Source organism: Archocentrus centrarchus, chromosome 17, assembly GCF_007364275.1.
Source record: "Archocentrus centrarchus isolate MPI-CPG fArcCen1 chromosome 17, fArcCen1, whole genome shotgun sequence".
NCBI classification, from domain to species: domain Eukaryota; kingdom Metazoa; phylum Chordata; class Actinopteri; order Cichliformes; family Cichlidae; genus Archocentrus; species Archocentrus centrarchus.
Window position 1 is genome coordinate 27,093,086 of NC_044362.1, and position 27,706 is coordinate 27,120,791.

Sequence of the window (27,706 nt, forward strand, 5' to 3'; positions counted from 1 at the left end):
GAAATTGTTTTAGTGTTTATATCAGTTCATTTCACCGGGGACAATCGTGGCAAGTGTAAGCTACAAACTTGCACTTACGAGTAAAATTTCAGATTATAAAATTTGCAGAAGCAAATTCATAGATGAAGCAGAAGCCATTGCAGCGAAATTCGATAATAGACCCCAAACTGGGCCATTTGAATCCGACTGAGGTGATTTCTACTGTATTTGTTTTTGCGGTGTATCTTATTTTGAAGGCAGCTGACCAGGGAGCGCTGTGGGCAGAGAGCCTGTTATTCATGTTGAGGCGGGATGTTACGAGAACGCTGCTGATAGAGTTGCATACGAATACAAAGTGGATTCCCGTTTTTTATTATTATACGTAGAAAATATCACACTTGGTTATGGTCGTATCATTTATTTTGACGTATTTATTCGCCACACCTTAAAAGCCGGTCCGTGGAAATATTTTCTAACACTAAACCGGTCCGCGGCTCAAAAAAGGTTGGGGACCACGGCTTTAAAGTATGCAAACTTTATCAGTTTGTCAGCCAGGTAAAACTTCAGTAGTACACCAAAATGAGACTTTTAAGTTCATATTGGTGGTAAAACTTTGGTACTTAAGTTCACTTTTACTCATAATATAGTTTTTAAATGCTGCATGATCACTTTTACTAAAGTAAGAGACTTCAGGAATTCTACCAGTGACTTCTACTAGCTATAAAATTCCTGTGAAGAAAAACCCTTACCTCATTCCTTGACCAATCTTATTGCCGTCTTTGTTCAGGCACTCAATTACCCGGACTCCTCCTTTTCCCACCATCCCTTTGGCCCAAATGTGGGCAGAGGTCTCCAAAGGCTCACTGAGGGCCTGCTGAATGAAAAGAGCTGGCCAGGAGGAGAGTGTGGAGGCATGGCGCTGCAAGAAACGATGGCAATCCTCTAAATCACCCTGGAATTCAACTGAGGGGACAGAGAAACTGGAATGAAGAATAAAAACATTTGGCAAGGAGTAGGGGGTAAAGTAGTTTTAAAGTACTTACATGAGGGTGCAGACACTTGCTTCTTATCTGCAGTAAAGGCAAAAATTAGAGGACATAAACATAAGGAATTTTTGAGGAGTGTAAACTTGCCCTTGCAACAATTTTAAATATATATAGTTGTACACAGAAAAAATGTGACGGATTAAAGGGAAAACCATCTAAAAGGCTTCAGAAAGTTCTGCTTATCATACAGTATACTCACCATACAAGCTGTACATCTCCAGGAGGTGGTGCAGGAAGCCGTGGCGTACATTAGCATAAAGGAAATAATAGCTGGAAAGCAGGAAATAAAGTGCATCCAGCTGCCCGCTTTGAATCTAAACAAAGCCAAACAAGTGGAGTGAGAAGTTAAAATATCATTTCTAACTAGGATTTGACAGCCCAAAGCCCTAATCCCACAAGATTAGATTTAATGTGCTTTATCTGCAATAATTATGACAAATTACTGGAGATATCAATGCTGTGTGTGGTGGCAAAAAAAAAGCTGATGAAGAAAATAAGTTATTTAGACTCAGTTATTAAGTTTGTAGTGCTTGTTTGCTGTATTCTATTAATATTTATGTTGTACAGCATGAATCAATGATTGAAGATTTCTAACCAGGCTGGAAGGCAGGTGCATGACAGAGTTGGCCTCACAGTGAAGGAAGGTATCTCGTCCCTGAGGGTCAGCCAGTGTCCACAGATGAGCTGTGGAGGGAAAAAAGAAACAAAAAACAACCCACAATCATTTAAATATACAGTGGTTTACACGTAGTATACTAGAAGCTAACTATGTGTACTTTACCTGCCAACACAAGGTGAGCTCTGGTTCTGTCACTTTCTGCTGGGAGCAGAAAGTCCTCAAAGGCTCGCTTCACCTCTGGATTGGTTAGAGCCAGCACATCGTCAGTGTCATGGCAATGAGACGGACCAATCAGACTGCAGGAAAAGATTCAAGTTTAATGTTTATTTAAAATTGTTCAAAATGGCTCCTAGCAAGTTAATCTAAACACAATTATATTAAAAGCTTACATAAACACTCGAGATGCAATAAAAACAAGTTCATGAGGAAAAAAGGGGAATACATTATTCTTATTAATATCTGAGTTATACAGGTGCAAAGAAGGACATAATCCTTATTCAAAAAGAATACCATATTTTGCATAATATAGGAAATTCAAGACACCCAACAGACCATTGCCTTCTTTTCTGTGAATAGTTTAATAGATTAGACAACTGGAAAATAATCAGAATAATCAGAGATGAAGTTCAACCAATGTAATATTCCAACAGTGATGTTCTGCTGGAAACTGTTAAGTCACATAGGTTTATACCTCTGTAAACTCTGCACTATGCGGGTGAAGGTTGCCATAGGAATGCGTCCTTTGGGCTTTCTGGACAGCTGCAGCACTTCCTGCCATGTGACCTGTCCGTCGCACGAGGACAAATCATTGCATGTGTTCAGCACAGAGTACAAATCTCTCTCCTTCAGGCCTGTCGATAAACAGGAGAAAATGTTGAAGCGGGAAGGTCACTTCAATTTAAGCTCACTCCTCAAATCAGACTTCTGGCTGGCAGGAGGATGGTGGAGGAGGATATAAGCAATGACAGAGCCATCATACAGACAAGTATCTGTACTAGAGGCCATCAGGGGTTCTTAATCCAAAACTGACAAAAATACACAAAAACTAAACATGAGATTCATTAAATCTCAAGAAATATAAAATTATTAATATTATTAACAATAACAGTAACAATGACAACAATAATAATAATAATAATATAAAAATTTTAATCATATTGATATTATTATTGTGATTTCATTGGGTATTATTTACATGATAATTGTGTAGTAGAAATATGATACTGTGATAGACCTGTGGTGCTAATGGTGAGTGCAGCCAGGGCCCAGCGGAGTCCCAGCATGCCTCTGTACTGCGAGCAGAGTCTCTCTAGGCTGTACTGCACCAGCTGGCTCAGAGACTGCGGCAAGTCCTGCAGGCTATCTTTCAACTGGAATACAAACAGAAGCTGCTTTTACATATGATCTCCAGACAACGTTGGCTGAATCCAGTCTGGGGCATTGTGCAAAGTTGCTTTTTCTTAAAGCTAGCACACAACTGGAGTGTGTGCTTCGGAAGCCACCTCTGCATACAGGAGGCAGGATACAGGACAACCACTTGAACAATGAATTCTCCAAGCAGTTGGGTACTCTACTGAACTTAGACATCACATGGAATAGTGAGCTGGAGTTGTTGAAGAACACACTGCTTTTGACATTTGCATTCTCAGACACTAGATAGCTCAGCCAGGCAATGCCTGGACGTCGCTCTCTGAAAGCAAATCTGTCGATTTACGTTCTTACCCTCCTCCAGGTTTCTACATGTAAAATTTTATGAATATTTGATTCTCTTATTCCTGCATTTCTAGATTATCTTTACTGTAGTTACATGTTATATGAAATTTTCATGTAAATTGAAAGTAGCTAAAGCGGTGGATTCAGACCTTGTCAAAAGAGGCAAAGTTCCTCAGGTCGTCACAGGCCATGTGCAGGTAAAGAGGACTGATTGCTCCCTTCTTTGATATTAGTGTCTGGAGCTGGACAAACACACACACAAACACAGGGCAAAGTTTAACAATGAACAGAAAATACAAATCTAACCATCCAGAGAAAGTTTTGAATTCAGAGATGCCATAAGACGAACCTGGTTGTTGAAAGCAGACTCACTAAGTTTCTTCCCAAATGCGTCCAGTTCCTTCTGAACTATCTCCTTTCGGTCCAGCATGGTAAGCTGTCCCAGTGTAAACAGAACCGCCCCTTTTTTCTTGGCTAGTGTTTGTGACAGAGCTGTTTTGGACGTGATGCTCACCACCAAGCAGACACCCTGTCAAGATGAAGGTAATCTGAGATTAACTGCAGCTAAAATTGAAAGTAAGTAAATAAATGAATGGATGAATGGCTCTAAACACTCAAATAAAGAAAAGGTTTATGTAGAGAGGGAGGTAAAAATTGTTTTTTTTTGCCTCCACACAAAATTTAGCTTTTGCAGATCATCAACTTTAAAATGTGTGAATCGCTATGTAAAAGATGTGCACAGCTGCACTGCAGAGAATAAAAGGATTTCTTGGAACAAGAGCTGTATGTGAACTTATAAAAAGTAATCTTTCAGCAGGTGCCTTGAAATAAAGATATCCAAGTTGCAAATCTTTCCCATTCTCCTTTCTGAGGTGAGAGGCAGCACCTTATTTTCTGGCCAAGTTACCTGTGAAACCTGCTGTGGGATCCAATCAGAGCTGATCTGACCTCTGCCATCTTGGACAATATCCACCCCATCAACTAGCAGCACGAGAGGTTTGGTGCTCTTCATATTACTCAGTGTGGAGTGAAACTCTGACAGCAAATCTCTGAGAAAATAAAAAAAAAAAAAAACAATCTGTCATAAAACAGACAGCTGGAAACGACTGGCAGCGCACAGATAAAATAATGAAAAAGTCACTTACTTATATGAGTGAGGAAGGGGTGATTCCTCCTCTGTTCCCTTCATCTTTCTCAGCCACTTAACGAGGCATCGAAGCAGGTTTTCCACAGAGTGCGCCGACTGGCTGGCGGCTGTAGAATAAGAGATGACATCGTAGACGAGGCTTTTCCTGGACTTAACTCCAGTCCTGAGGGCGTCGGCTAGAGCGGCCTGTGGGGAACAGTAAATATCTTTAGGTCAGAATATTTGGGACCATATGAAAAAAAAAGTGCCTCTGTAAACCAGCACAAAAGATAATGACCACAAAATAAAAGTATCAAGATGCAGTTTTTATACACACAATTTTTATGCTCAAATGTAATTGGACAAATTGAAATAACTACAAATAAAATGATCATTTTATACTTTCTCTGGATATCAAAGAATGGATTTCCTTCTTTGTGAGGTTTTTCAAATCTGTTTCCTTGTTGGTATTTCTACCTTTAGTTTAGGTTACTGCTCAATTCCTCAATTCTTGTTCCTTTAAAAAAACAAATGAGGAGCAGTGTTTGGCTTCCAAAACACCTGACTTAGAAACAGTTTCCCCTGCACCAGAGTTTCTCTGATGGCATCCTTTAAAAAGCCTTCTTGGAAATGAGCTGGAAAGTAAAAAATAACTAGGAAAATGAACTCTTACACATTTAATTTAATTTCAGCTTCACTTAAAATTAGATTTTTGGCCTCCTGTGATTCCGTATATATAACTTGTATATATGTGTTTGCACCTTTTATTCCAAAGCAGGAAAGGTTAAAGAATATTGGAAAATTAAGTAATAAGTTAAGTAGCTTAAAATCCACGTCCACTAAAGGAGAGAATTTTTGGAAATTTTTGAGAAGTGCAAATGATAATTTGCACTTCTCAAAAATGATAATTTGCACTTCTCTAACTAGGAAAATGAACTTGTGCTGGATAAATTCTAGACAAGAAGAAGAAATTTACCATGAAGACAGTTTTACCCTCTCCAGGTCCTCCCTCCACCACAATCATCCCTCCCTTGGTCCGGGCCTGCTCCACCAAATCCACAGCACTACACAAGAGCTTTGACCTGCCGAAAAACTGCCTCTGCATCGCCCCCTGGTGGACCTCCTGTTCGAGCATCTCTGATGCAACCTCAGCCTCCTCAGCCTCCTCACTCTCCTGTGAGATGGTGAGTAATTACACTGTGTTTATTTAAAGGAAATTTAAGAATAAAGATCACATGGTGGAACATTTCAGGAGGTTTCTACCTCTATAAGTTAAAGATTTACTCACGTCGATAAACAGCTTCTTGACAGCCATCCAAAGGTCCTCCAGTACGCCCTTACCAAAGTCCTCCAGGTTTTTCAGATATGGTTTTCCATCAACAACGCCTCCCCACTCACATGAATAACTATGACACAGAGAGAGAAGCAGGCTCAGTTAAAGCACATGAAATGTGCTTTCATTTAAAGCTAAATGCAACTTTTTCAAAGACCCGTCAGGACTGAAAAATAGAAATGAAACATATCTGATTTTTTTCTATTTAATTAAAATAAATATTTCATTTATTCAACAGGGATCATAGCACAGACTGTATTTAAAAGGTGGATGTAGCCATCTTTTGTGTGTAGCCTCAAGCTCAGGCTGAGCATTTTGTGTCATTTTTCTTTTTTTTGTGTGTGGTTTTAAAACTGGACGTGACTCAGGAATTCAGGAACACTTCTCAATCATAAAGTAGATCCACCATAAAACAGATGTAATTATGGGACAATAATTAATATCAACATTACAGAATGAACATCATGCTATATAAAATAAGACTAGAAACTAGTGATTGATATCAAAGTCATCAGGACTTTATAGGCACAGATCACAGACATCATAAATATTATATTTAAGTAGTAGAACTTCTACCCATAGCCAATTAGCACACCTTGTCCCTACATGGTCCTCTTTTAAGGTTTTGAACTCAAGTACAAACACAGCAAATAAGAACAATGACTAAGAACAACAGTTGAGACCAAAACTAAGGTGCATACAGTGAAGCATTTTAAACTTCAGTCCTATAAGCACGTGACTGATTGAGACGACTCACTTTTCAGTGACCTTGACATCACTGGCCAAGAGTCTTCTCTTCAGTGAGGCCATTTTATGCTCAGAATCCTTTGATTCAGGAGAAAAATCTGACCTCCAAGCCACAGGAACTGATCTGAAAAGCATCAGAACAAAACAGAAATACAGGATAAGGTAATGCAATGCATTTCCATCAACAAGTGGAAGACATTAATCTCCATACCTGATGATGTTTGGATCTCTGAAGTAGCAGAACATTCTCTGTTGCACCACGTCGGGATAAAGAGCCTGGAACTGACGGAGCTCCATCTCTGTGATGGACAGACCTGCTGGGGCTGAGGCCAGCTGCACACAAAGAATAAATTATTCTTGTGTGCGGTTATTCAACTCAGATTTATAACAGAAAACAAATATCATGAGCCTATTCCATAGGTCTTACCCAGCTGTACTGCGGGAGGTCTGGTAGGTCAGGTTTGGGAGGCACCTGGCCGTACCTCTCCCCCAGGATTCCCACCAGCATCTGGCTGCGACACACCTCGGACAGGCACAACTCAGCCGCCCGCTCTGACTCTTCCTCGGTCACACCCCAGCGCAATTCCACCTCCTGCAGATAGAGGCAGTGCGGTGCAGCGCGTCGGCGGAGCTCTGGGAAGACGCTCCGCACCAGGATGTCACGCTCAGAGTGCATGTCCCTGAAGGTGGAGGAGATGAACACCCGCACACCTTGCCACCTGAGGATGGAGGGACAAGCTGGCGTTAAACTAATGAGAAGAAGCAAAGAAAAAAAAAAAAAAAAGTCCATCTTGAAATGTAAACATACCTTAATTTTGGGCTTGCTGGAATTGATACAACATTGCTTGTGGTCTGAGGGCATTTCGCTCCCTCTGGTGGAGGGATGTTATACAGCTTGTCCAAATGCTCCACATGATCGAGCAGCCTGGAAGATCCTCTCTCTGCCACAAACCTGCTCTCATATTGGAAAAAGAAACAATTTGACATTTTTGGATGATCGAAATGATAGTTTCTTGCTAAGAGTAAACTATTTCACAATTTTGTCAAGCACCTGTGTTTGATGACAGTCAAAGCTTTCTGATGGGTCTGTTTGAACAATAATAGGCAGCTGATCATCTAAACTTAGCAACAACTAGAAACACAGGAACAGGGAAAGGCAGGCTCTCTCTGCAGATGTTTCTTCCTGTTAAAGAGAGACTTTTTCCTTCCCACTGTCACCAAATGCTTGCTCACAGGAGGTCATTGTTGGTGTTTCTAATACTGTTACAATATTAAGGGTACTGAGGGGACTGTTGTTGTGAATTTAATGTGAATATCAAGACAAAAATCATGCCATGAAGTCCAAGGATCAACCTGTATGGGGTGTAAAACTAAAGTTTCAGTGCTTCTACAAAGAAGCCTCTAGAATTCTACATAATTATGGTTTTGAAAACTTTTAGAAATAAAATATTATGTTTTCTTTCTAAAAGCACGTTTTCACTTCATCACATTAAAGATTATTCGTCATTAAATATTATTTAACTCCTCAGTTTTTTTTTAACAAATTAAACAAACATATTACGCATTAATCAAAAAGTTCTTTTTCCTCCCTTCTTTGTGTTAAGCTACGCTAACCAGCTTATGAGTCCAGATTCACACTTAACAGACAAATATTATCAATGGCGAGAAAGTAAATTATATTGGTTAAAAGATTAATTATGACTAAACATTAAGTAAAATAGATGCCTGTGAGACTGGATGTAACATTTATTTAACTTATATAAATAAAAACAAGTGTGCATTTTACCTCAGAATCTGCTCACTGAAGCCTGTCAGTACCACATGGTTTCTGTCAGGGGTGTCTTCTGAGGATCCACTTTTAAAAACAGCAGAAACAGGACAGAAAAGTAGACGTAGACATTTTACTGCAAATTTCTGCATCTTTGAACATTATCTTCCCAATGCTAACCATTAGATCTTAGCAGAACAGCAAAAAATATTAAAAAAAAAAATCATTACCTTTCTGATAAGAAGATGTACACTACAAGTGCATTGCTGTTTACTTCCCTTTTGTAGTTCCTGACAGCCCACAAGATGTCGCTGTTAACCCACGAGTCAGACAGCACGATGATGTTGCTCACCTGAGATTTCAAAAGCATTTGAGTTTTTTTTGTTGTTTTTTTAAAAGAAGCTGGTTTAGCAATAAAGGCAAAAAAATCTAAAAATCTAAAAAAAAAAAAAAGTAAGCTAGTTAGCTGAACTCAGGCAGAGAAATGTCCCAAACTGCAAACTGCACCATCTCACAGCTGTAGATGCTCATCTGTGCCATGAGTAGCTAAGGAAAGTAACAGATGCTGCAACTGTAACTCTTGTGATCCATCTAGGCAGAAAACAATAACTCGTCTGTTTTTAAAGCTGCGGTTTGCTTCTGAAAGGAGGATTTTTAGAAATTATATTAAATATTTTTGTTATTAAAATGTAAGTCGATATGGAAAACCAATTAGCAAACAGTTGCACTCAGATCTTGCCTCTTCTGGACTATTTTGGATGAAGAAAACAGTTCAGAGAGAATAGTTAACAAACCTTGAGACTGCAGGCTGGACGTGTAGGTGAAAAGAATATCCCATATTATACCCCTGCAGCCAAACATATCATCAAAAACCACACATGTAAAATAAACTAACCTTGTTGGCCTTGTTCAACACTCTGTGAAAGTGACTGATGTCTTCTTCTCCACCAGGGCTTGTGGGAGGATTCTTCAAAAGAAAATAACAACATGTGCTTTTTTTAAACCATGCAGGTGGAACTGCATTAAGGGTTGATTCATTATTTTTTGGCAGGAACAGTTTATCCATAAAAATACCCCTGAAATCTAACAGTGACATCACATCACAGTTTTCATATCAGAATTGGTATAGTTTAGTCTACTACTACTACTACTAATAATAGTTATTGTTATTATTATAATAATCATTTTCACTGTATACAGAGCAAAAATAAATGTAGCATGATGCTAAAATAGAATGTGGACCTTTATTTGCTTGATCACACTTCTGACATTCTCCAAAAGGACATCAGACTTCAGCTTCACTTCTTCCCACTGACAGTAACGGCTTATATAAAGCTCACAATCCTCTGCGCTGCTGGAGATCATTAGAGCGAGCAAAGCTGCCACCTCCAGCTTCTGTGAGGATACATATATGGGAGGAGGGGAGTATATTCAGTCATTTTTAAATGCCAAGCTTTTTCAGGAAAAAAAAAAAAAAAAAAAAAAAAAAAAACAAGAAATACAGGGCCTTACAGTCTGAGCAAATTTGTTAACCTCCTCAACGTTCGTTTTCGATCTCTGTCTACGTTTTGGGATTTCTGCCTCTTGCTCTTCATTGTCTTGTTCCTCTGGGTCAGGAGGCAGGCAGAAGTCCTGCTTCTGGTTCCAGTACTCATTATTATAGATGTCCGAAGGGAGAAGGATGAGCGTTCGTCCAGGAAGCGGAGGCACGTTGTAATGACAGGAGATCTGAACGGCTGTCTCCAGAGCTTTGCGGTAACGGTCCAACAGAGCAACAGTGTAGTTCCTCTGGCTGGACGCACAGACACAGGAAAAGTTAGACTCTTATATTTTGTGCAACTGACCAAATATATTTTCACCTGAGCAGATCTGCAACATTTTTAAAAGATATTCAAAGTGGGTCTTTGGCATGAAGCCCAAGGTTCCCCGTCAGTCATTATCAGCCGTTTATTGGCTGTGTGTAATACTTAATTAGACTTTCTATATGCATTGCCTTGTTGACCTGTGCATCACCGCTCAAGCAAATTAATCATCTTTTATTGGTTTATTTCAAATAACTGTTACTGCTCCTTTATACATAAAATATCCAAGCTATAAAGATAAGCAAACCAAGACTGCAAGTTTTTTCCTTCTTAAAATTAAGTAAACCTGAAAGGAAAAAAAAAAAAAAAAAAAAAAAAATCTCCAACTCAAAAGTAACATTCACATACACGGCCTTTATGAGCTGTGCCTTCCTCATGCTGTACAGTCCAGAAATAAACGGCACCCCGAGCGTCAGCCTGATCCTGCTCTTAGGAGTCTTCTCCCATGTCATGTTGCTTAAGCGCCGACTTTTGGGAATCTTCTTCAGGATATCCATCAGGATCTTTTTGCCCGAGGGTAGTGCCTGCTGTTCTGCAGAGGCTAAAAGAAAAAAAAGATAAAAACAAGAGGTTTTTATGTTTTTCATGTAGACCTCACGTCATATAAGGAGTGTTAGCTTTTTTTTGGCAATTTGCTGACATACTTTAGCTAATAACTGCACTAATTAGCCACTCCTATCTTAAGAGTGTGGATATTATAAACTCCTGTTTGTTTCTCTGTTCACCACCAAAGGGGATTTTAAATCAAACAATTGAGATGTGATTAAAGTACAGCCTTTCAGCTTTAATTTAAAGGGTTTAAGAATAACAGCCATTCTTATACACAGTCCCCCATTTTCAGAGGCTCAGAGGTAATTAGACAACTGACTGACAAGCATTTTGGTGGCCAAGTGAAGACTGTTTCCTCATTATTCCATGACCAATTAAGCAGATAAATTAGAGTATCAAAAATAATAGTATTGTGAAAAAGTTCAAAGAGGTAAACTTTCATATTCTTAACTACATGTAAAGTGAAATACTTCAAGTCTTAATGATTATGGCTTTTAGCTCATGAAAATCAAAAACTGAGAATCTCAAAATTTTTTTCATATGAGAATTATTTACTTTTTTCATCCAATCAAAAAAGAATTTACAAAACAGCACAGTATGCAGTATCTGGGTGTGACTCATGTACCATGAATTACTGCATCAATGACCCATTTTTCTTATTTAAGATGTACTAGTGAACAAGTCAAATTTTTCAGGTCTCCCTCCTTATTTATTTATTCATATTTATTGTTTACCTTATTATATTCATTACAGGTAAGTGAGTTATGAAGTCTGTATTTTGGTTGTTTTAACACTGTTGATGTGAATATATAAACACTATTTACATTACATTTTATATCCCAGCTGCGACCACAGGGACACCCCACCTCCCCAGTTCACATTGCACCCGAACCAAATGAAACACTGCAATAAATAAAGTTATGGTATATAAAAAAATAAATAGATGATAATGCGGTTATGGTGGGTTATTTTGGTAGTGAAAATCATAAAATATTAATATGAATCATTTATTTAATATAATATGATATGATGTAATATAAACTGCATAAATATCCAACTGTCAAAGGGGATCTTTTCATTCACATTTAACAATTCAATAAAATTTTTCTGGAAACACTTTCACTGAAGTAATATTTACTTGATATTCTAAGATTGTGGTATAAGTACCTCTACTGGATCCCCACTTAAATAACAGCTACCTGCAAATTTTTTCCAAAGCTTTTCTTCATGTATACTTTGCGCGTCTCACCTGTAGTGTAGAGCTCCATGATGACCTTGTAGGCAGCGAGGAATCTGAGAGGAAACTGGCGACTCTGAATAACTGCTTTCTGTAAGCAAATCACAAACCAACCGGTTACAGAAAACCTAATGATCCAACTTCACCAGCAAAGCAATTTCACTCATCTTTTACTTGCTTTGTTTATGTCTTAAAATAGAGATTTATAGTGAGTTTTACCTCATTGGTCAGTCTGCTGATGATCTTCTTGTGATGAGCCTCACTGATGCCCACAGTGATCATGTTCCTCAGGTTTCTCAGCATGGCCATAAATGGAAGCGACTTTGTGTCTGCACAGGGGAGACATTATCTGTCTGTGAGTGTGCAATCATGTTTGTCTTTGAGTATTTGTACACATGCATGCTCTGTCTCCTTTAAAGCCTGCTGTACTAGATATTAAATGACCAGTTTAAACACGTTGGAAAGAGTGATTGAGGACTTTTAACTTGTCGGAATGAATGAGCAGCCACAGGCCAATAAACGGCATTAAGCACACAGGAGCAAAGATGACATTTTTTTCTCATCATCATGTGCTCGGTAAAGTGATTCAGTGGTTACACTGCTGTGGTCAGCAAGCCCGTGCATGTTGCTCAGTTCGATAAAAAGCCTGAGCTTTTATTTTCAGACCTATGAGCTTCTCCCAGGTGGCAGCCTTGTTGCCCTCCATACTGAGCAGCCGTTCCCACGTCTGCGGCTCCTTGAGCTTCATTCGCTGCCCAGCTCGCTCCCTGTCCCACACACCCTTCATTCCGCTATGTGTAAACGTCTTCATGTCAGCGGGATACCTGAAGACAAAACAAACAAAACAAAAAGGCATAATGGGTCAAAGAAGGGTCTGCAACAAAAATATACTGCAAATTACTAAATGCAAGCTATTTTTTAAATTAGTAAGGATAAAGCACATCTACTACAAAAAAAAAAATTAACACACTGCATACGTTTACATTTCTAGTAAGACTTGAATGCATTTATAACCAGTATAGAATGACTTTAATAGATGGTTCTTGACCAGATATGGTGACAAGCATCTGTAAACATGTAACAGATGAGTGACAAAATAATACAGTCCTCACTATTTAAAAACATCTGTGTAACACATGCTATAAAAATGGTAATGATTCTGAGTATTTTATTTGCCTACATTATATTTTACAAACAAACCAGGTAGAGTTTTTTTTCTTTATAGATTGTGGACACCTTGTGTCATCCATCAGAAGAAAATTTAAACTTGTGGACTGAACATAATTAAACAGCATGAGAATGTCATGTTATTTATGAGCCTGTAAATGTAAAATGAACCAATTTCTGAACTGCAATTCTGTGGGTCTTACTTTTTACCCAGAATGGCCATAACGTGTTCAGCCGGTTCTTTGATGTGAAGCCTCTTGATCAGCTTCTTCATACTGAACTCACTCTGCTTTTTATCCACCACGACTTTGGAGCCCTCTACCTGCAGCTGCGCCCAATCACAGACACACGTAAGCCAAAAGGATAAACACATTAAAAGCAACTCTTCAATATAGACAAAAAAGCAATATAGAATGAAGAATGAGTTATTCAATTTTTAAAATTTTTTTAGCATGAACTTTTTCAACTATACAATCTGCACTAAAAACCAGCAGAACTGAATAAGAACATAATCCTCCAAACTCAGCTCATGCTTTGTGTCAAACAAACCACTTTAGCACCTCTCCCTTTAAGCAAACTTTCTTCTACCCACAGTCAATCTAAGGGATCCATTATACATATGATTAATCCCACTGTACTGAAGCTGGCAGCAGGGGGCGCACATCCAACTGTCCTAAATGACACATAGAACATAGAGCTAGACAGCAAAATATAATTATTTACACCACCTTCTAGAAAAAACAAACACATTTTAGTTTAGTTTTCAGAACTAAAATATTAATAATACTTGATACTTTTGATAGCAGTTCGGTGACAACTATGCTGCCACTTGCTTTGCTCATTAAATCAAAATGGTGCACACTGTATAGGGGATCATTGTGCTGTGATGTCCTTAAAATTTATGCCTGTCAAACACATAATGAAAATTTCCAGAAGAAAAATGTTTACTCCACAAGGAAAGGGAATTTGGACTTCTTCTGGACTATCTCGTGTGCACCCTCCGTGAAACTGGAAGCCCAGAGAGTGAGCGTTCTTGAGTGGTTAGAAGTTCTTTAAGTTCCAAATTTTTTATGATTAGAACAAATCCTGGTTATTTTCTGCTGGGGCCTTAGTGCTCTCCTTCAGCTCATCCTCTCTCTTAAACAAGCTGTTTTAGCTTTTCTCATTTTAAGCCATCTTTCTTCTGATTGGCTGCCTGTCACAAACAGGTTTGAATAGCAGGTGTGTGGGACTTCTGAGTTCACAGCCAGAGCTATGTCCCTGAGATGACCATATCATAATATAAGGATACCCCCCCCCCTAACAGACATCATTTAGTGCCAAAAATATAAAAGTTTTTTGGCTTGTAGCAATTAATCGTACACTCGGGCCAGACTGCTTTGAGCTGATAGGAAGTCAACAGTAACTCAAATAACCACTCATCCTAACCAAGGTATGCAGAAGTGCATCTCTGAATGCACAGCATGTTGAACATGTTGAAAGGTTTACCTAATAAAGCGGCCGGTGATTGATGTGACATGAATTAATGTGTGATGCTCGAGGTTACTTTAACTTTGAAAAGATTCTATGGAAATTCTACAGAGTTACGGCCGAGCCTCCAGTCCCTCTCAGTGGGTTGTGTTTAGGGAGTTCGGTTGATGCATGACTCATGAGGAATGATAATTGGTTGGTTTAGACATGAAGAGTGAACCAGAAGCACAGTAGGGCCAGAGCCATTGAGTAAGTAACTTTTTTCCCTCATGCTATTTTAATATCAAGTTAGAGAGTAATTTTGATCATTAATCTTCTGGTTAATTTTTTTTCTACACACAAAATTCATCTTTCATGTTTCTGTATACACAGTTGCTCTTGCAAAAGAGGGAAGTTATACAAAAAAAGCCTTTAAAGTTTTCAGGATTTCTGGTTTTGATTGTATTGCAACTCTAAGACCTTGCCTCTTCAGAGGCGTAGCCTTTTCTACTAGTCAATGGAGCACAAGTGCAACACCTTAAATATAACAGATTAAGAGAAAAAAATTCTGCACCTCAATAATTTCTACACCATGGCTCAACAGAAAATAAGGACAAGCATAATAGGTCTACTTTAAGAAAGCCCTTCATTAAACAGGAGGAGCCTTAGTGATGCAACAGGAAAGTATAGTGACTTACAAACTTCTTCAGAATAGATGCATCTGATCTGAGTAGGTCCGCCCACTTCTTCAGCTGGCTATCAGTTGGCTTCTGGAAGTCACACATGCGGTATTGAGAGTGGTAAGTTGGGGATATTTAAAGCACATACATACAAGAAGTTAATTTAGAGTCACTACACAAACACAGAAACCACAAGTAGTTTTAACTTATTTCTGGTTGAGGCAGTGAGACAGACCTCAGCTAAAACAATAAAAGCAAAACATTCATCTCTAATACAAGTTTTTTTTTTCCCCCACTAACAAGATGGTTATGTTAGTATTACTTGGTGAGACCTTAATTTCAGCACTGAGTAAAAAGATAAAGGGAGAACACCATCGCTGAATTTGTACCTTTATTTTGCGCTTGCTGCGGTTGTGTTTGCAGCGGTGCTTGCGTGTGTTGTATTTGGCCAGTTGATACTCGTTGAACTGCTTGAACTTGTCAGCCATCGCCTTTTTCAGGCACATCGGCAGGGAGCGGCTGAAGCACTGGAAACATCACAGCACAGCGTTAACACAGAACTGGCACATCAAGATTGCACAATACAATGATTGTTCATTAAGACTTACTGTACTATAGATTCTGACTACTTCCAACCAGTCAGAGGGCAGCTGTACAGCAACACAGAAGTATCTGCGGACATGCGGCTTGGTGGGCGGCAGATTGGCAGCCAGAGCCAATAAGAAGTTTGCCGTGATGCGAATGTTTAGCTTCTGCCGAGCGTAAACTGCCACCTAGATTGGAGCGGACACACCATATGACATCTGATGAAAATGATTATGACCGACATGCCATTTTAAATTGGTTATTTGAGAACACATGATCTGCCAAATGAAATCCACTGAAAGAAAAATAAAATATACCATCCAAGTGGCAACTCACATTAAAATGCCTGTATAGTGGGTTCATACCTCTTCCTGGTAAGGCTTAAAGTTAGGTGTGCTAACATAGTCAGCTATAGCTAATTCAAGTCACTGAACTGGATCTTTCTGTCATGCTTGTGCTGTTGGAGGCTTTTGGAGCATTTTTAATCAAATAATCTGACTAATAATATGGCTTCCTCAGTGAAGCTGAAAGGAGTAGAAGCAGTGACAGTAGATGAGTTTAAATACCTGGGGGAAACCATCCAAAGCAAAGGACACTGCACAAGAGACGTGATGAAAGAGAGTGCAGGCAGGGTGGGGTGGGTAGAGACAAGTGTCAGAGGTGATTTCTGACAGAAGGATAGCAGCAAGCATGAAAGGTAAGGTTTACAAGATGATAGTGAGACCTGCTATGATGTGGCAGTGCTGGAAATTATTTTTACTGAGAGTCGCCAGGATGAACAGAATTAGAAATGAGCATATCAGAAAACCAGCTCAGGTTAAATGATTTAAAGAAAATTAGGGAGGCAAAGCTGAGATGGTTTGGGCATGTGCAGAGAAGGGATAGCAGATGCAATAGACAAAGGATATTGAAGATGAAGCTGTCACTCTGGAGGAAAAAGAACCATAAGGTTCATGGACATAGTGAAGGAGGATGACAGAAGGATGTTAGGGATAGGGTGAGATGATCCACTGTGGTGGCCCCTAAAGGGAACAGCTAAAAGAAGGAGGAAAAGAATAAGCTGTATGGTCTGTCCAGGATGTTTGTTCTCCAGTTTTGATGGATGTGATTCTAGTATCTTATCTGCATGACTTTCTTAGCAATTATTAGGAAACTTGCCAACCAAGGTTGCTAGCATTAGTTGGTAACTCAACACTCTGTCCTCTCTGTCCTCTTGTCCAAATAGGATCATTTCTGGCTCCAATTAACCAGCATGGCTGCAGTGAAATAGCTAATGTTGAAGCTTCAGAATGCAGAGTCCTAAACCAATGACTGAAGCTGCAGTGGTTGTGTCCATATTTTATGTCAAATCTACGAATCTATTCTGAACATCATAGAAAGTACAGCACCTCTCACACACTGGACACACCTTGATGCAAACTGACAATTTGCATGTTGGAGGCTGCGTGACCTTGTGATAAACCGTGCCATTTTTATTCTGGAGTTGCACTAAAGACCTTCACAAACGGAACCATTAAATAATGTGGGAAATAACTGGTCTGTTAAGTATCCACTGAAAGATCAGAACAAAAGACATACCTACTTTGCTTGCAACTAGTAATACACTCCATTATAACAATATATTTATGTGAGGAATATTTTTCCTAATACAGAGTAATGCTTTAATATTGTCTATAATGTAGTCAATTGAACTGGATAACTAGATAAATAGAAAATGATGCTGAGCAAGTTTTAAAATATATTTAAATTTACTGGATTTACTGGAAATGAAAAAAAGAAATGCCCGAATACCTTATCCCAACTGTACATTAGTTGTGTTGTATTTGTCCTGCTGTCACATGCTGTGGTTGCATATTTGGTTAAGTGTTTGTTTGGGTTGTTTTCTTGCTTTTTTGACCATATTGACAGGATAATGAAGTCCTGGTAGCATTAAAACATTAGCACTTGAGTTGGCGAGCACACCTTCAGAAGAAACTCTGGGTCGTAGGCAGAAATGTCCTTCCCCAGGTTTATGATTTTGGTCCAAACGCTGTCCTCCGAGTCCCAGTCTTTCTGGCCTGGAGCTGTGCTCTTATTAACCAGAGAGCAACACACAATGTTCAGGAGGAAATACTGAAAGACAAAGACAAGGGGTCACTATAATCAGCTCCCAGGAGTTTAATTTAGTGTGCAGTGACACACAGAAATGTAAACTTGACAGGATCAACATGACTAAATTATTTTCTACAACCTTTTTGTCTTTCAGCTCTTCAGCCATCTCGTTTCCTCTTTCGACCTCTCCAAATTCCTCCTGTCTGATAACTGCAGTTTGTTCAAGTTCCTGGTCCACAAACTCTGTTTCCAGTGCAGGCATCTCCATGGTTTTCTCAGCATCAGTCTCGTCTGCCTCTCTATTTTCGCCCTCAGGAAGTTGCTTGTGCAGAATAAATTAAATTTTAAAAAAAAATGGGATGCACAGAAGTTTAAATTAAAAAATGATTTATTATGAATTTATGCTTAAAGACAAATGAGGAATATTTTATGTACCATGCTTGGTTCTTCAGAATTGGAAGGGATCACTTCACATATTTCATATTTATCATCTGGATCTCCTCCATCACCTCTTTTCTCTTTTCCACCCATGAGATCATGACGGAGGAATGAAGAAGTTTGAGCAAAGGGATTGAGCAGAGAACCACTGGCCAGGGAAGTGGAGAGCAAAGAGTCATTAGGGACTGAGGAGGATAAGGATAAAGAGAGATGAGGTGACTTACTGGCTAGGAGCTTGTTCTGGGTGCTAAGGAGGGGAGAGGTGAGGGAGGCTGCAAAAGAAGGGGTGGAGAGAAGGGAGGATGAGGTGGAAGATAGTCTAGAGGGCTGGAGAGAGGGACAAGAGGAAGGCTGTGCTGCAAAATCTGTGAGTGGGGAGGAAGGCTGGGGCATCATCACAGAGGTCTGAGCTAAGAATTTATTCTCCAGACTTGGAGGAGAATAGTTTGAAGTTAAACTTCTCCCACATGTTGCATGCTGCTGCTGCTGTTGCTGCACTCCTGGGGTCAGGTTTGCCTGCTGCAAAGTAAGGGCCCTCATCTCTGTAGAAAAAGAGATCAGAAATTCAAAGGCCGCACCTCTCAATCACAAACCCATATGATCCTAGAGAGCATAAAGTATTGACAGTTCATTGGTTAAGCAGCATTCCTTCTGTTGTTTGAACAAGCACGCTTCTGTTGTATTAAAGGGCGTGTCACTCAATAAAACCATCCATATTAAAGGTACAAAGTCTGAAAACACAAGCACAGCACCCAACACACTGTAGGTATTATTAGGAAATACACAGAATAATGCATAAAAAATATACAGAACTGTGATCAAATATAAAGAAAAGGGGGGCTTGATGTAGACTGCAAATGCGGCTCATAACTGAAGTGAAACTCTTTAAATGGACAAAAAATTTAATTGGGACTAAGAAGTTTGAAGCTGGTACAGTGCAGTCCATAGTTTGTAGCGGTAAAAGCATTTATCCATATGTAAACAACTAGAATGTGTGTAGTAAAATCAAGTATTAAACTCCGAAATCAGAAAACACTGATATAAGAACACTAACTGGATGAACTGTCACATGTAAACTCGAACTAGAAGTCAATATGAGACCAAATGTTTGCTCGTTCTTTGCAGTGACTCAAGTTTCCACAGGCGTGGTTAGCGACAAGAATCAATGCTAGACAGGAAACTCACCGCAAAACCCACAATTTCAACTCCGTGGGTAGAGTTGAATGTGCAATGTTACCGTCAAATATACGACCGAGTTATTTTCTGTTTCGAAGCCCCTTGAAGCCAAAAGTAGCAGCTGGTTTCCCGTAAACGTCGCCGTACAAATACCTGCCCGGTCAGCCGGCTTGCCAACGAGCACTGATTGGTTAGAATGCCTTTTTTTTTTCCTTTACCGTAATAACGCACATATGGGTGCCAACCAGAAAAAGACCAACTGTCAAGTCTAATAAATTAAAATCTACTGATTAGAAAAAATAACTGCCGTAGATAAACAAATTACACAGCAAAAACATATCTAAGTTGTTTAATGTTCAAATAATAAAGTCATCAGTGACATGATGACGTTACCGTAAATCCCAGAATAGGACACAAAGAGGAAGCGCAAACGCTCTATTTCCGCTGCAGCAGCGAGAACGGTCACATCAAAAAAGAAAGGAAAATGTGGATAGTAAGGACGAAGTAAGGCCGGAGGAGAAACGTCGAATTACAGCTACTGCTTTAACAGAGCCACGTTACTAAGCAGGTGTTATTATTTAAAGCGTCCAGCCGAGTATTTTACCATCTAACGGGTCGTTTCGAAGTTAATCCGTCCCCTTGCTCTGTGGTAGTTCGCTTTGAGGAAGCAGCGCGGCTAGCCAGTTCAATTAGCCTGCCAGAGATGGGGACGAGAGCAAGTCGCCTACAGGAAGACGCGGTTTCCTCGGCTTTCGGGAAAGATGGTACAAAGCGGGATTCCTGTCGGCGACCTCGTTGCACCAGGCCCACCAGCCTCGTTGTCGACTTTTCAGTGAGCTTCGATGACACTGAGACAAACCGAAGCCGATCGGAGGAGGGCAGCGACTCGGACCCGGGGCAGCTTGGGGCGAGCGCCGACGGCAGCCCCGCTGACCACCACAGCATCCCGTCTAGCATTGGCCAGGCGTCACCCGGGGACGACAACAACAGCGAGGGGAAACCCGAGGAAGACGGCAGTATTAGCCCGGAGGCTCCCGTCGACGCAGAACACCAGCAGGTTGAGGAGACGGGCCGCACACCACACCGCACTTTTTCCGAGCGGCTGCCCGGGAATCGGCACTCTGCCACCCGCGTTGGCGCAAGATCCGCACGGGTTCGAGGCACACACCAGAGGCCGGTGTCAGAGGCTTGGATCGGCCTTTACCGTGTTAACAATCGCCATGGCAGTAAGTTAACACATTTAAATAGCACCGGATAGATATTGTTTTTGCATGTAATGTTTAATTTTTATGTGTACCACATAACATCTGTCCCAGTAAGTGGGTTGGTCTGCATCAGTAATTGCGGTTTGGCTTTTTTTCTTTTTTTTTTTTAAGATGCCACGGAAGATAACACACAACAAGGCATTTTTCCACATAAGTTACATAAAATCCGTGGATGTGTTAGAGCTTGAGAATGTCGGAAAAGGGTTGCTCAATACCTCGGAAGAAAAAAAAAGTGGATTTTGAACGTGGATGCTTTCATTAGACATCTGATATCAATCTGAAGTCAGAGACAATAGTAGTACAGATAAGTGCAAGTAGGTGGATTTTTATTAAAACACTGACTTAGAGAAAAAATACAAGAATTTTAGATATAACTGCATGAGAAATTCCACAGTGCAGCGCTCACTCAAGCCAGTGTGTAATAAAAATGAATTTGCTGTGGGAATTTACATTCTTGAACAGATAATTTTAGGCAGCATGCAAGAAAAAGAGATTATCAGTGAACCTACTGTATGAAGCAGAGCTGTGGCATAAAATTGAAAGTGGTAATATACAAGCCCTTTCATTTCGCAGGGCCTGTTCATAGTGGTTGTCAGCCGTAAAGCTTACAGCATGCAAGTCTGAAAACACATTTTGTTAAACTGCATTAAAATGGCAACATGAGTCTGCAGAGGAAGCCCAAAAAAAATCTCACTCTGGGCCTGCATTAGATAATCAGATGCACAGAGATGGTGGTGATGTGACGGCAAGCGTGACATTTTGAGCCAAAACATAGCAGTGTGGTGGATTTCCCAGGCCAGCCCTCGAGCAAGTGTAGGGAAATGGGTCACAACTGCACATGCCTGCTCACTACTGGCAGCGGATCATAGATGGAGGAGGCGAATGTAGGGCAGAAAGGCTCTGTGTCCCTGTCCTATCCGCGAGTGGCTCTGGCGGTGGCCATCCCTCAGGCCTGAGTCAGTGTTTTGAGCCATGCACACCGTCAAATAAAGCTATTTCCGGTCAGTCACACTTGAGGCAACGTCACTCTCACTATCTCAGGCATGAGGACGCATCATTTGCTGGCTGTGTTTCAGTCTGTTTTTCAGTGTGCGGTTTCATCTTGTGTAACCTAGATGTCCAAACACAGCGCTTGTGCTCAGTGCGCATCATCCATCATTTATATCTCACTGTGACACACTGTGTTAATCGCAGCTCTGTTGTGTCTCTGCCCTCTGCAGATATCCGCTGTCCTTTCTGCTCAAAGCCTTTCCCGGGGGGTCGGATTGAGGATCACCTGTTGAGTTGCCTCACATCTCCTCCTCTACCTTACAACAGTAAGTATTGTGTCACTAAAATACTCTTTACAGCTGTGTTTATTATAAGGCTGGTGACACTGTTAGGGTTTTTCCATGCACAAAAAAAATACTCTGGTGCCCATCAAAGTGGCTTCGGCCTTCCTGGAAGGGAAATGACAAAGTCTCTGATGAAAATATGTGTGAGTATCAATTTACTCAAGCCTAAAATGCACTTTTGATTGTCAAAATAAAAGAAATTAGAGGAAAATGCACAGACTTAAGTGTGATACTGCAGACACACTGCATTCACTATATGTAGACCAGTCACGCTCACATGCATCGTCGTTCTCCAGAGGCCCATTTTTAGACAGGAAGAAAAACCCCCTGATTATTGTTTTTGTGTGTGTGCATTTACAGCGGATGTGCTCAGTAAAGACAGTGGAGAGTGTTCCATCTGTTTGGAGGATCTGGTACAGGGCGAGACCATCGCGAGGCTGGCTTGCCTCTGCGTCTACCACAAGAGGTATGTATAAGTGAAGTTAAAATACAGGGCAGATAAACCGGGAAAGAGAGGGGACAGAAAGTGACATTAAAAGTGAACTCGCTTGGGAAATGTGGTTATTTCCAGATCTGCAAAAGTATAACTGAAACAAGGAAGCAAAAGCCATTCTGTACTAGTGTACATCATGTATATAACTACACTTTTCAGATAAATACAGATCGGCTGTCTATTTCACAGATAGGATGTTCTGAACTTCACTCTGTAATCTTTGCTGAAGTGATGTGATTAGAAATTGTTATTTTGAAAATGAGATAAAATGGATTAAAGCAAATGTGTTCACATTACTCTTATTATGCTCATTTCCAGCCCTATATTTTATTCTTGGACTCTGCTAGAGCAGCTTTGCATGATTTCTTATTTATGGTTCTTGGTGAAGCCTCTCGGTTCATTCTGTATTTGAAGCAAGCTATTTTCTGTTTAGCTGCCTCTAGCAAACAGAAGGTTTCCTTAAATACTTTTCAGTAAGAGCTTTTACACCTGTGAAAACGCTGTGCATCATCATTGCATTTTAATTCAGCACTCTGACACAAATGCCAGATGATAGCACAGAGTTTTGTGTTTTAACATTTCTAGGAAAAATAAATTACTATCAAGTTGTAAAAAGTGTTTCAGCCCATTTAACACAAAACATATGGACATTTTTAAAACATGCTGTAATGTTCATCGCTTTTTTTTTTTCTTTCTTCCAAGGAAAGCACAAAAGTTGTTTTTGTTAATCTTTTTTTTTTTTTTTAACTATGACGTAAAAGGACCACTGGTACTTTTGCATGATTCAGCCAATTTATTACCAAACACATTTAACATTTTCAAACAAACTGTAACGTTCAATACTGCTAACAGTCCCTGAAACACTGTATATTCCCACAGAATAAAGAAATTAAATCAATGATTTAAACATGTGAATGCACTGTGTTTTAAATAAAAACTACTTTTCTTTGTATTTTACTGCATGCATTGAGCAATTAATCATTTTTGATGATTAAATCGGTTAAAAGGCTGCCGCAAGTAATTTTTTTATTAGTGATTAATCTGGAAATGGTTTTCATAATTGAATTCCTTTTCCTAGAGCTCAACATGTTTTCATATTGCTTTTGTTTTATCAACACCCAAAACATTCTGTTAACTATCCTAAATATAGGAGCAAAAGGCAGCACAGCTTAAAATCTCCTGCTGGTAAATATTTTGCTTCAGCTTTTTTATTTTTTTCTGTGTAGGCTCATTAAGTATTGACTTTTTGTCAAGCCTTAAAAAAAATGTCATTACCAATTGAAAAACAGGCTAGTAACTAGGACGTGAAAGCAGGAGTTTAAGGTAAATAGGCCATTAACTTAAAAAACACCCTTATGGGCTTCTGCAACCCAAAACAAAAAGACAAGACAAGCAGCCAAAAGAGGCCCCGGGTATCTTATCTCTGCTCCATTTGCATTCAGTGAGTCAGTGTGTGTCCTTGAAGGATTCACAGCTGAATATGTCTGTAGCTTCTCAGTCATCCAGGTCATGGTGGTTTTCAAGAGCTTGGGGAAGGGAAAAAAAAACGGTAACTAGACTTCTTTAATTTTTTGAAGATGTTTCACCTCTTAACCAAGAAGCTTCTTCAGTTCTAAAACCAAAAGGTGGAGAGTCCCAGGTATTTAGGTTGGTTGTCCTCTTTGGAGGTGGTCATTGCCCCATAATTACCATGTGCATGTAGTAGCGCACGGGCAGTCCAGACTGCCATCTACCTGTAGAGAGTGTCTGGTTTTGATGGAGAACGTGCAAAAACTTTGTGGCGCCACTGGTCTGTGGACTTCTTTTTTTTTTTTTTCTTTCTTAATTTCTTTCTTAAAGTTTTCCAATATTGCAAAGTTACAAAAATAGATAAAGAGGGAAATGAAGAAAAGGCAACAAAAGGACAAAGAACAGTGAAAGCGTAAACAACACTGTGGACTTCTCTTGCTTGTGCTGTTGCTGGTCTGTCAGCAAGCTGTGGAGTAGCGTGAAAGCTGTGGAGTAGGGTTTTTTTTTTGGGTGAATCCACTGTGTGACCTTGCCCCACCCTATCATGTGACCTATTGACGTCACCTGAAGTAAGGTGGGAGTCGTGGTTGAGGCACCATCTTAAGTGCTTACATTTATTCAGGTTTCACACCTCCAGTGAGTGGATTAGGTCTGTGGGAGACACCACAACCACAGCAGACCTTCAGACTTCTCCCACATTAACATGAGTTGATGAGTGAGTGTATTGTCTTGGTGTCTCCACATTCTCAGTGTGTTCTGTCTCCCTGCAGCTGCATTGATTCCTGGTCAAAGGTGAAGCCTTGCTGTCCTGAACATCCCTTCGATTGACTCACGGGGTCACGTTTATTCCACGCCGTGACCAACCCGACTCAGGTACGTTCACACCAAACCTGATGAAGGACCAAAACATGCAGCTTCAACATTAGCACAGTGAACTCAGTATAAAACTTAAGTGGCATTATTAGAGTTGTGGCCAGTAGTGCCCCCAAAGAAGAGTAATGGTGAAATGATTCAGCAATGGTAGCGCACAGGAAATCCGGACTGCCCATCTACCTGTAGAGGGCGTCTGGTTTTGATGGAGACAGTGCACAAAATACGTGGGGCAACCAGTCTGTGGACTTCTTTTCTTGTGCTGTTGTTGGTCTGTCAGCGTGCTGTGGAGAAGCGCGACGTTATAACATACAAAGAGCTAAAGTGAAAGTGTTTAAAAACAATAAAAAGTGTCCCCTGCAGCTACTGTCTGAACTTTTCATGCTGTATGATTTTTTTTTGTTTGTTTGTTTGTTTGTTTTTCTTCCAATCTTCGATGGGGTTGTTTTGCACTGCTCCCATTCCCGCTGAACTCTGCTGTTGTTCCCTTCCCTGTTATAAGACACTGTGCAGGAAAGTGCTGGTGAGACCTTTGGTGAAAGCAAGCCATGAGATTCAGCTAAGAGCTGAGCTAAGAAATCCCTAAAGACACATTAAGCGAATGCTATGAATTTAAGCACGTATAGGTTACATTATGAAATTAGTCACTATGTAAACGTTTGTAATTGGTCGAGCTACACAGATCAAACTAGAGACAAGCACCACTGTGTGTTGCAACAGGAAAAGGAGGTGAGATGATAGCGGAGTGAGAGCACCAGCAAAAACACTTCTTGCACTTTACTGGTCAATAAATGCTTTAAAGTTGTTGGCGTGTTGGTTGAAGTTGTGAAGTGTGTGGTTAGATCAGAGCTGCAGCTCACGCGTGAAAAAGGCACAAGACAAAAGAGCCGCGACTGTTAATTCATACCATTATTGACTGATAGTGACTGCTTTCTTGACTTGCTATTGTGTGTGATGAATGTCAAGAATTTCTGTATAATGCCAGTTTGGTATACAGATTAATTTCCTGAGGGTCCCTTTATTGATTTATTAACTAATTGCTGCAGGTCTTTAAAAATTTGTAACAGTAACACACAGTGATTAAAAATCAGAGAAATTGCTTCTACATTCATGTGAATATTAGCCCCGACATTCATAAGAGCACAAGGATAGAACTAGATGCTGGGAGCACAAAAAACTGTTGCCTGTGACTACACTATTTTATGTGATTTTTGCCACATCATATTGATGATATACTAAAAAATGTGTGTAGAAGTGACACAGATTTCCACATTTTGCCCATCATTGCTGCATTTAAACACAATCGCTGTAAGCTGTATTAATTTCCTTTCTCTTCATGTCTTTTTCTGTCCTCACAGGAGACTACACTGAATCCGAATAAAGTCCCAATAAAAATGTGTAATTGAACAAACAAAAGCCCGCTGTCACTCGTACACAAACTACAAATATTTGAGCTGAGAACAGGCGATCCTAAGAGGAAGCTACCCATGGCGACACCTGATGCTCTCCGCTGGGATCGGTCCCTTTGAACTTGACCGTTTCAGGCCAAACTCCTCCCAACAGTTAGAAATCTGTGGTTGAGACCCCTGTTGGAACAGAAGTGGTGGCATTCCCCATTTATTCTGTGGACTTGGCTTTAAACGGCAGAATGTATAAATATAATCATCCCAGAATGAACTTAAACCTGGCTGCGTGGGGGTGGGGTGGGGTGGGGTGCGCATTTAAAAAAAAAAAAGAAAAGAAAAGAAAAAATGGTCTTGTGACTCTGGATCCTCTCCTGTGTATTTTTTTTTTTCTCCCTCTGAATGGGGGTTGTTTATTTTATCAAGTATTTTGCAAAAAAGAAACAAAATTATCGTTCCATGTCGTACATCAGATGAATGTTTTCTTTCCTCGGCTCACCCCAAATGAACCAACCTCACACTGAAAGCGCGAACTGTTACCACATAAACATTGCTTTATTTTGACCGAGCTGGAGGTTGAGGACTTGTATTTGGTGAATGGGGGCCGCCGTCATTAGGTGTTTTTTTTTTTTTCCTCCTCTGTTACCTGTAAACATTTCAGGGGATGCTTGGGGGCTTATTGTTTGAAAAACGGTCGTTTTCAGTAGGTCAGTTTCTTGTAGGTGGTTAGATAGCGCTGGGTTTAATGTGCTGCTACTTGGTGAGTGTTGAGGAAGGGTTATAGGTATTTTATAGGGCAGTAGTAGCGCCGGTGTTGGCACCAATTGTGCACTTTTGTCCCTCAGGCTTATTTTATTTTTCAGCATAAGGTCCAGGATAAGATTGTTTTTGTGTGTGTGTGTCTGTGTGCGCACTTAATGACCAGGGACAGAATATGTCCTGAGCATGACTATAAATTCAAGTGTGTGTGTGTGTGTGTGTGTCTGTGTGTGTGTGTGTGTGTATGTATGTGGGTTTACTGTAAATTGCCCTGAAGTCTGCTTTGTCAACCGGGTTAACTGCATTCTGCGTCCATCCTGTCTAACGTATTTGGTACGCAGCATGACTGCTCACATGGTTAAATTCTACTTTGAAAGCTGTTTGAGTCTTTGCCCCCCCCTCCCTGCATCCTCTGTCCTCACTCTTAAAACACTCTGGGGTGTAGTCCGAAATTTTTTTCTTCTTTTTTTTTTTTTTTTTCCTGGACCAGGCAACAGTTTTGCCATCT

General features: G+C 40.1%; 2 protein-coding genes across 3 annotated transcripts in view; one reads left to right on the top strand and one right to left on the bottom strand.

Annotated features, from left to right (window-relative positions):
- Positions 1–20,121, bottom strand: part of tep1 (telomerase-associated protein 1) — a 34,493-nt gene extending 14,372 nt beyond the window's left edge. The window contains exons 1-34 of one of the 2 annotated variants that reach the window (XM_030751334.1): positions 19,959–20,121; positions 18,387–18,931; positions 18,091–18,273; positions 17,823–17,972; positions 15,884–16,048; positions 15,665–15,802; positions 15,294–15,365; positions 13,350–13,474; positions 12,646–12,803; positions 12,199–12,308; positions 11,992–12,070; positions 10,542–10,734; positions 9,844–10,123; positions 9,574–9,726; positions 9,227–9,298; positions 8,562–8,683; positions 8,350–8,418; positions 7,372–7,515; positions 6,991–7,282; positions 6,775–6,896; positions 6,574–6,687; positions 5,772–5,889; positions 5,460–5,657; positions 4,503–4,690; positions 4,265–4,406; positions 3,707–3,886; positions 3,507–3,599; positions 2,879–3,014; positions 2,336–2,495; positions 1,807–1,940; positions 1,621–1,709; positions 1,225–1,339; positions 1,023–1,049; positions 729–942 (exon numbers count right to left, since the gene is read on the bottom strand). In XM_030751334.1, coding sequence (XP_030607194.1) covers positions 729–942; positions 1,023–1,049; positions 1,225–1,339; positions 1,621–1,709; positions 1,807–1,940; positions 2,336–2,495; positions 2,879–3,014; positions 3,507–3,599; positions 3,707–3,886; positions 4,265–4,406; positions 4,503–4,690; positions 5,460–5,657; positions 5,772–5,889; positions 6,574–6,687; positions 6,775–6,896; positions 6,991–7,282; positions 7,372–7,515; positions 8,350–8,418; positions 8,562–8,683; positions 9,227–9,298; positions 9,574–9,726; positions 9,844–10,123; positions 10,542–10,734; positions 11,992–12,070; positions 12,199–12,308; positions 12,646–12,803; positions 13,350–13,474; positions 15,294–15,365; positions 15,665–15,802; positions 15,884–16,048; positions 17,823–17,972; positions 18,091–18,273; positions 18,387–18,929 — 5,078 coding nt within the window. In that variant the 5' untranslated portion in view covers positions 18,930–18,931; positions 19,959–20,121. Of the gene's footprint in view, positions 1–728; positions 943–1,022; positions 1,050–1,224; positions 1,340–1,620; positions 1,710–1,806; positions 1,941–2,335; positions 2,496–2,878; positions 3,015–3,506; positions 3,600–3,706; positions 3,887–4,264; positions 4,407–4,502; positions 4,691–5,459; positions 5,658–5,771; positions 5,890–6,573; positions 6,688–6,774; positions 6,897–6,990; positions 7,283–7,371; positions 7,516–8,349; positions 8,419–8,561; positions 8,684–9,226; positions 9,299–9,573; positions 9,727–9,843; positions 10,124–10,541; positions 10,735–11,991; positions 12,071–12,198; positions 12,309–12,645; positions 12,804–13,349; positions 13,475–15,293; positions 15,366–15,664; positions 15,803–15,883; positions 16,049–17,822; positions 17,973–18,090; positions 18,274–18,386; positions 18,932–19,574; positions 19,899–19,958 lie in introns of those variants that run through there. The other variant, XM_030751333.1, reaches the window with a different exon arrangement.
- LOC115795433 (E3 ubiquitin-protein ligase znrf1) lies at positions 19,914–26,443 on the top strand. Its single transcript, XM_030751335.1, has 5 exons — positions 19,914–20,791; positions 22,051–22,146; positions 22,525–22,630; positions 24,937–25,039; positions 26,395–26,443. The coding sequence occupies exons 1-4, from the start codon at positions 20,269–20,271 to the stop codon at positions 24,992–24,994; spliced, it is 783 nt and encodes a 260-aa protein (XP_030607195.1). The 5' UTR covers positions 19,914–20,268; the 3' UTR covers positions 24,995–25,039; positions 26,395–26,443.
- The last annotated feature ends 1,263 nt before the right edge of the window (positions 26,444–27,706 follow it).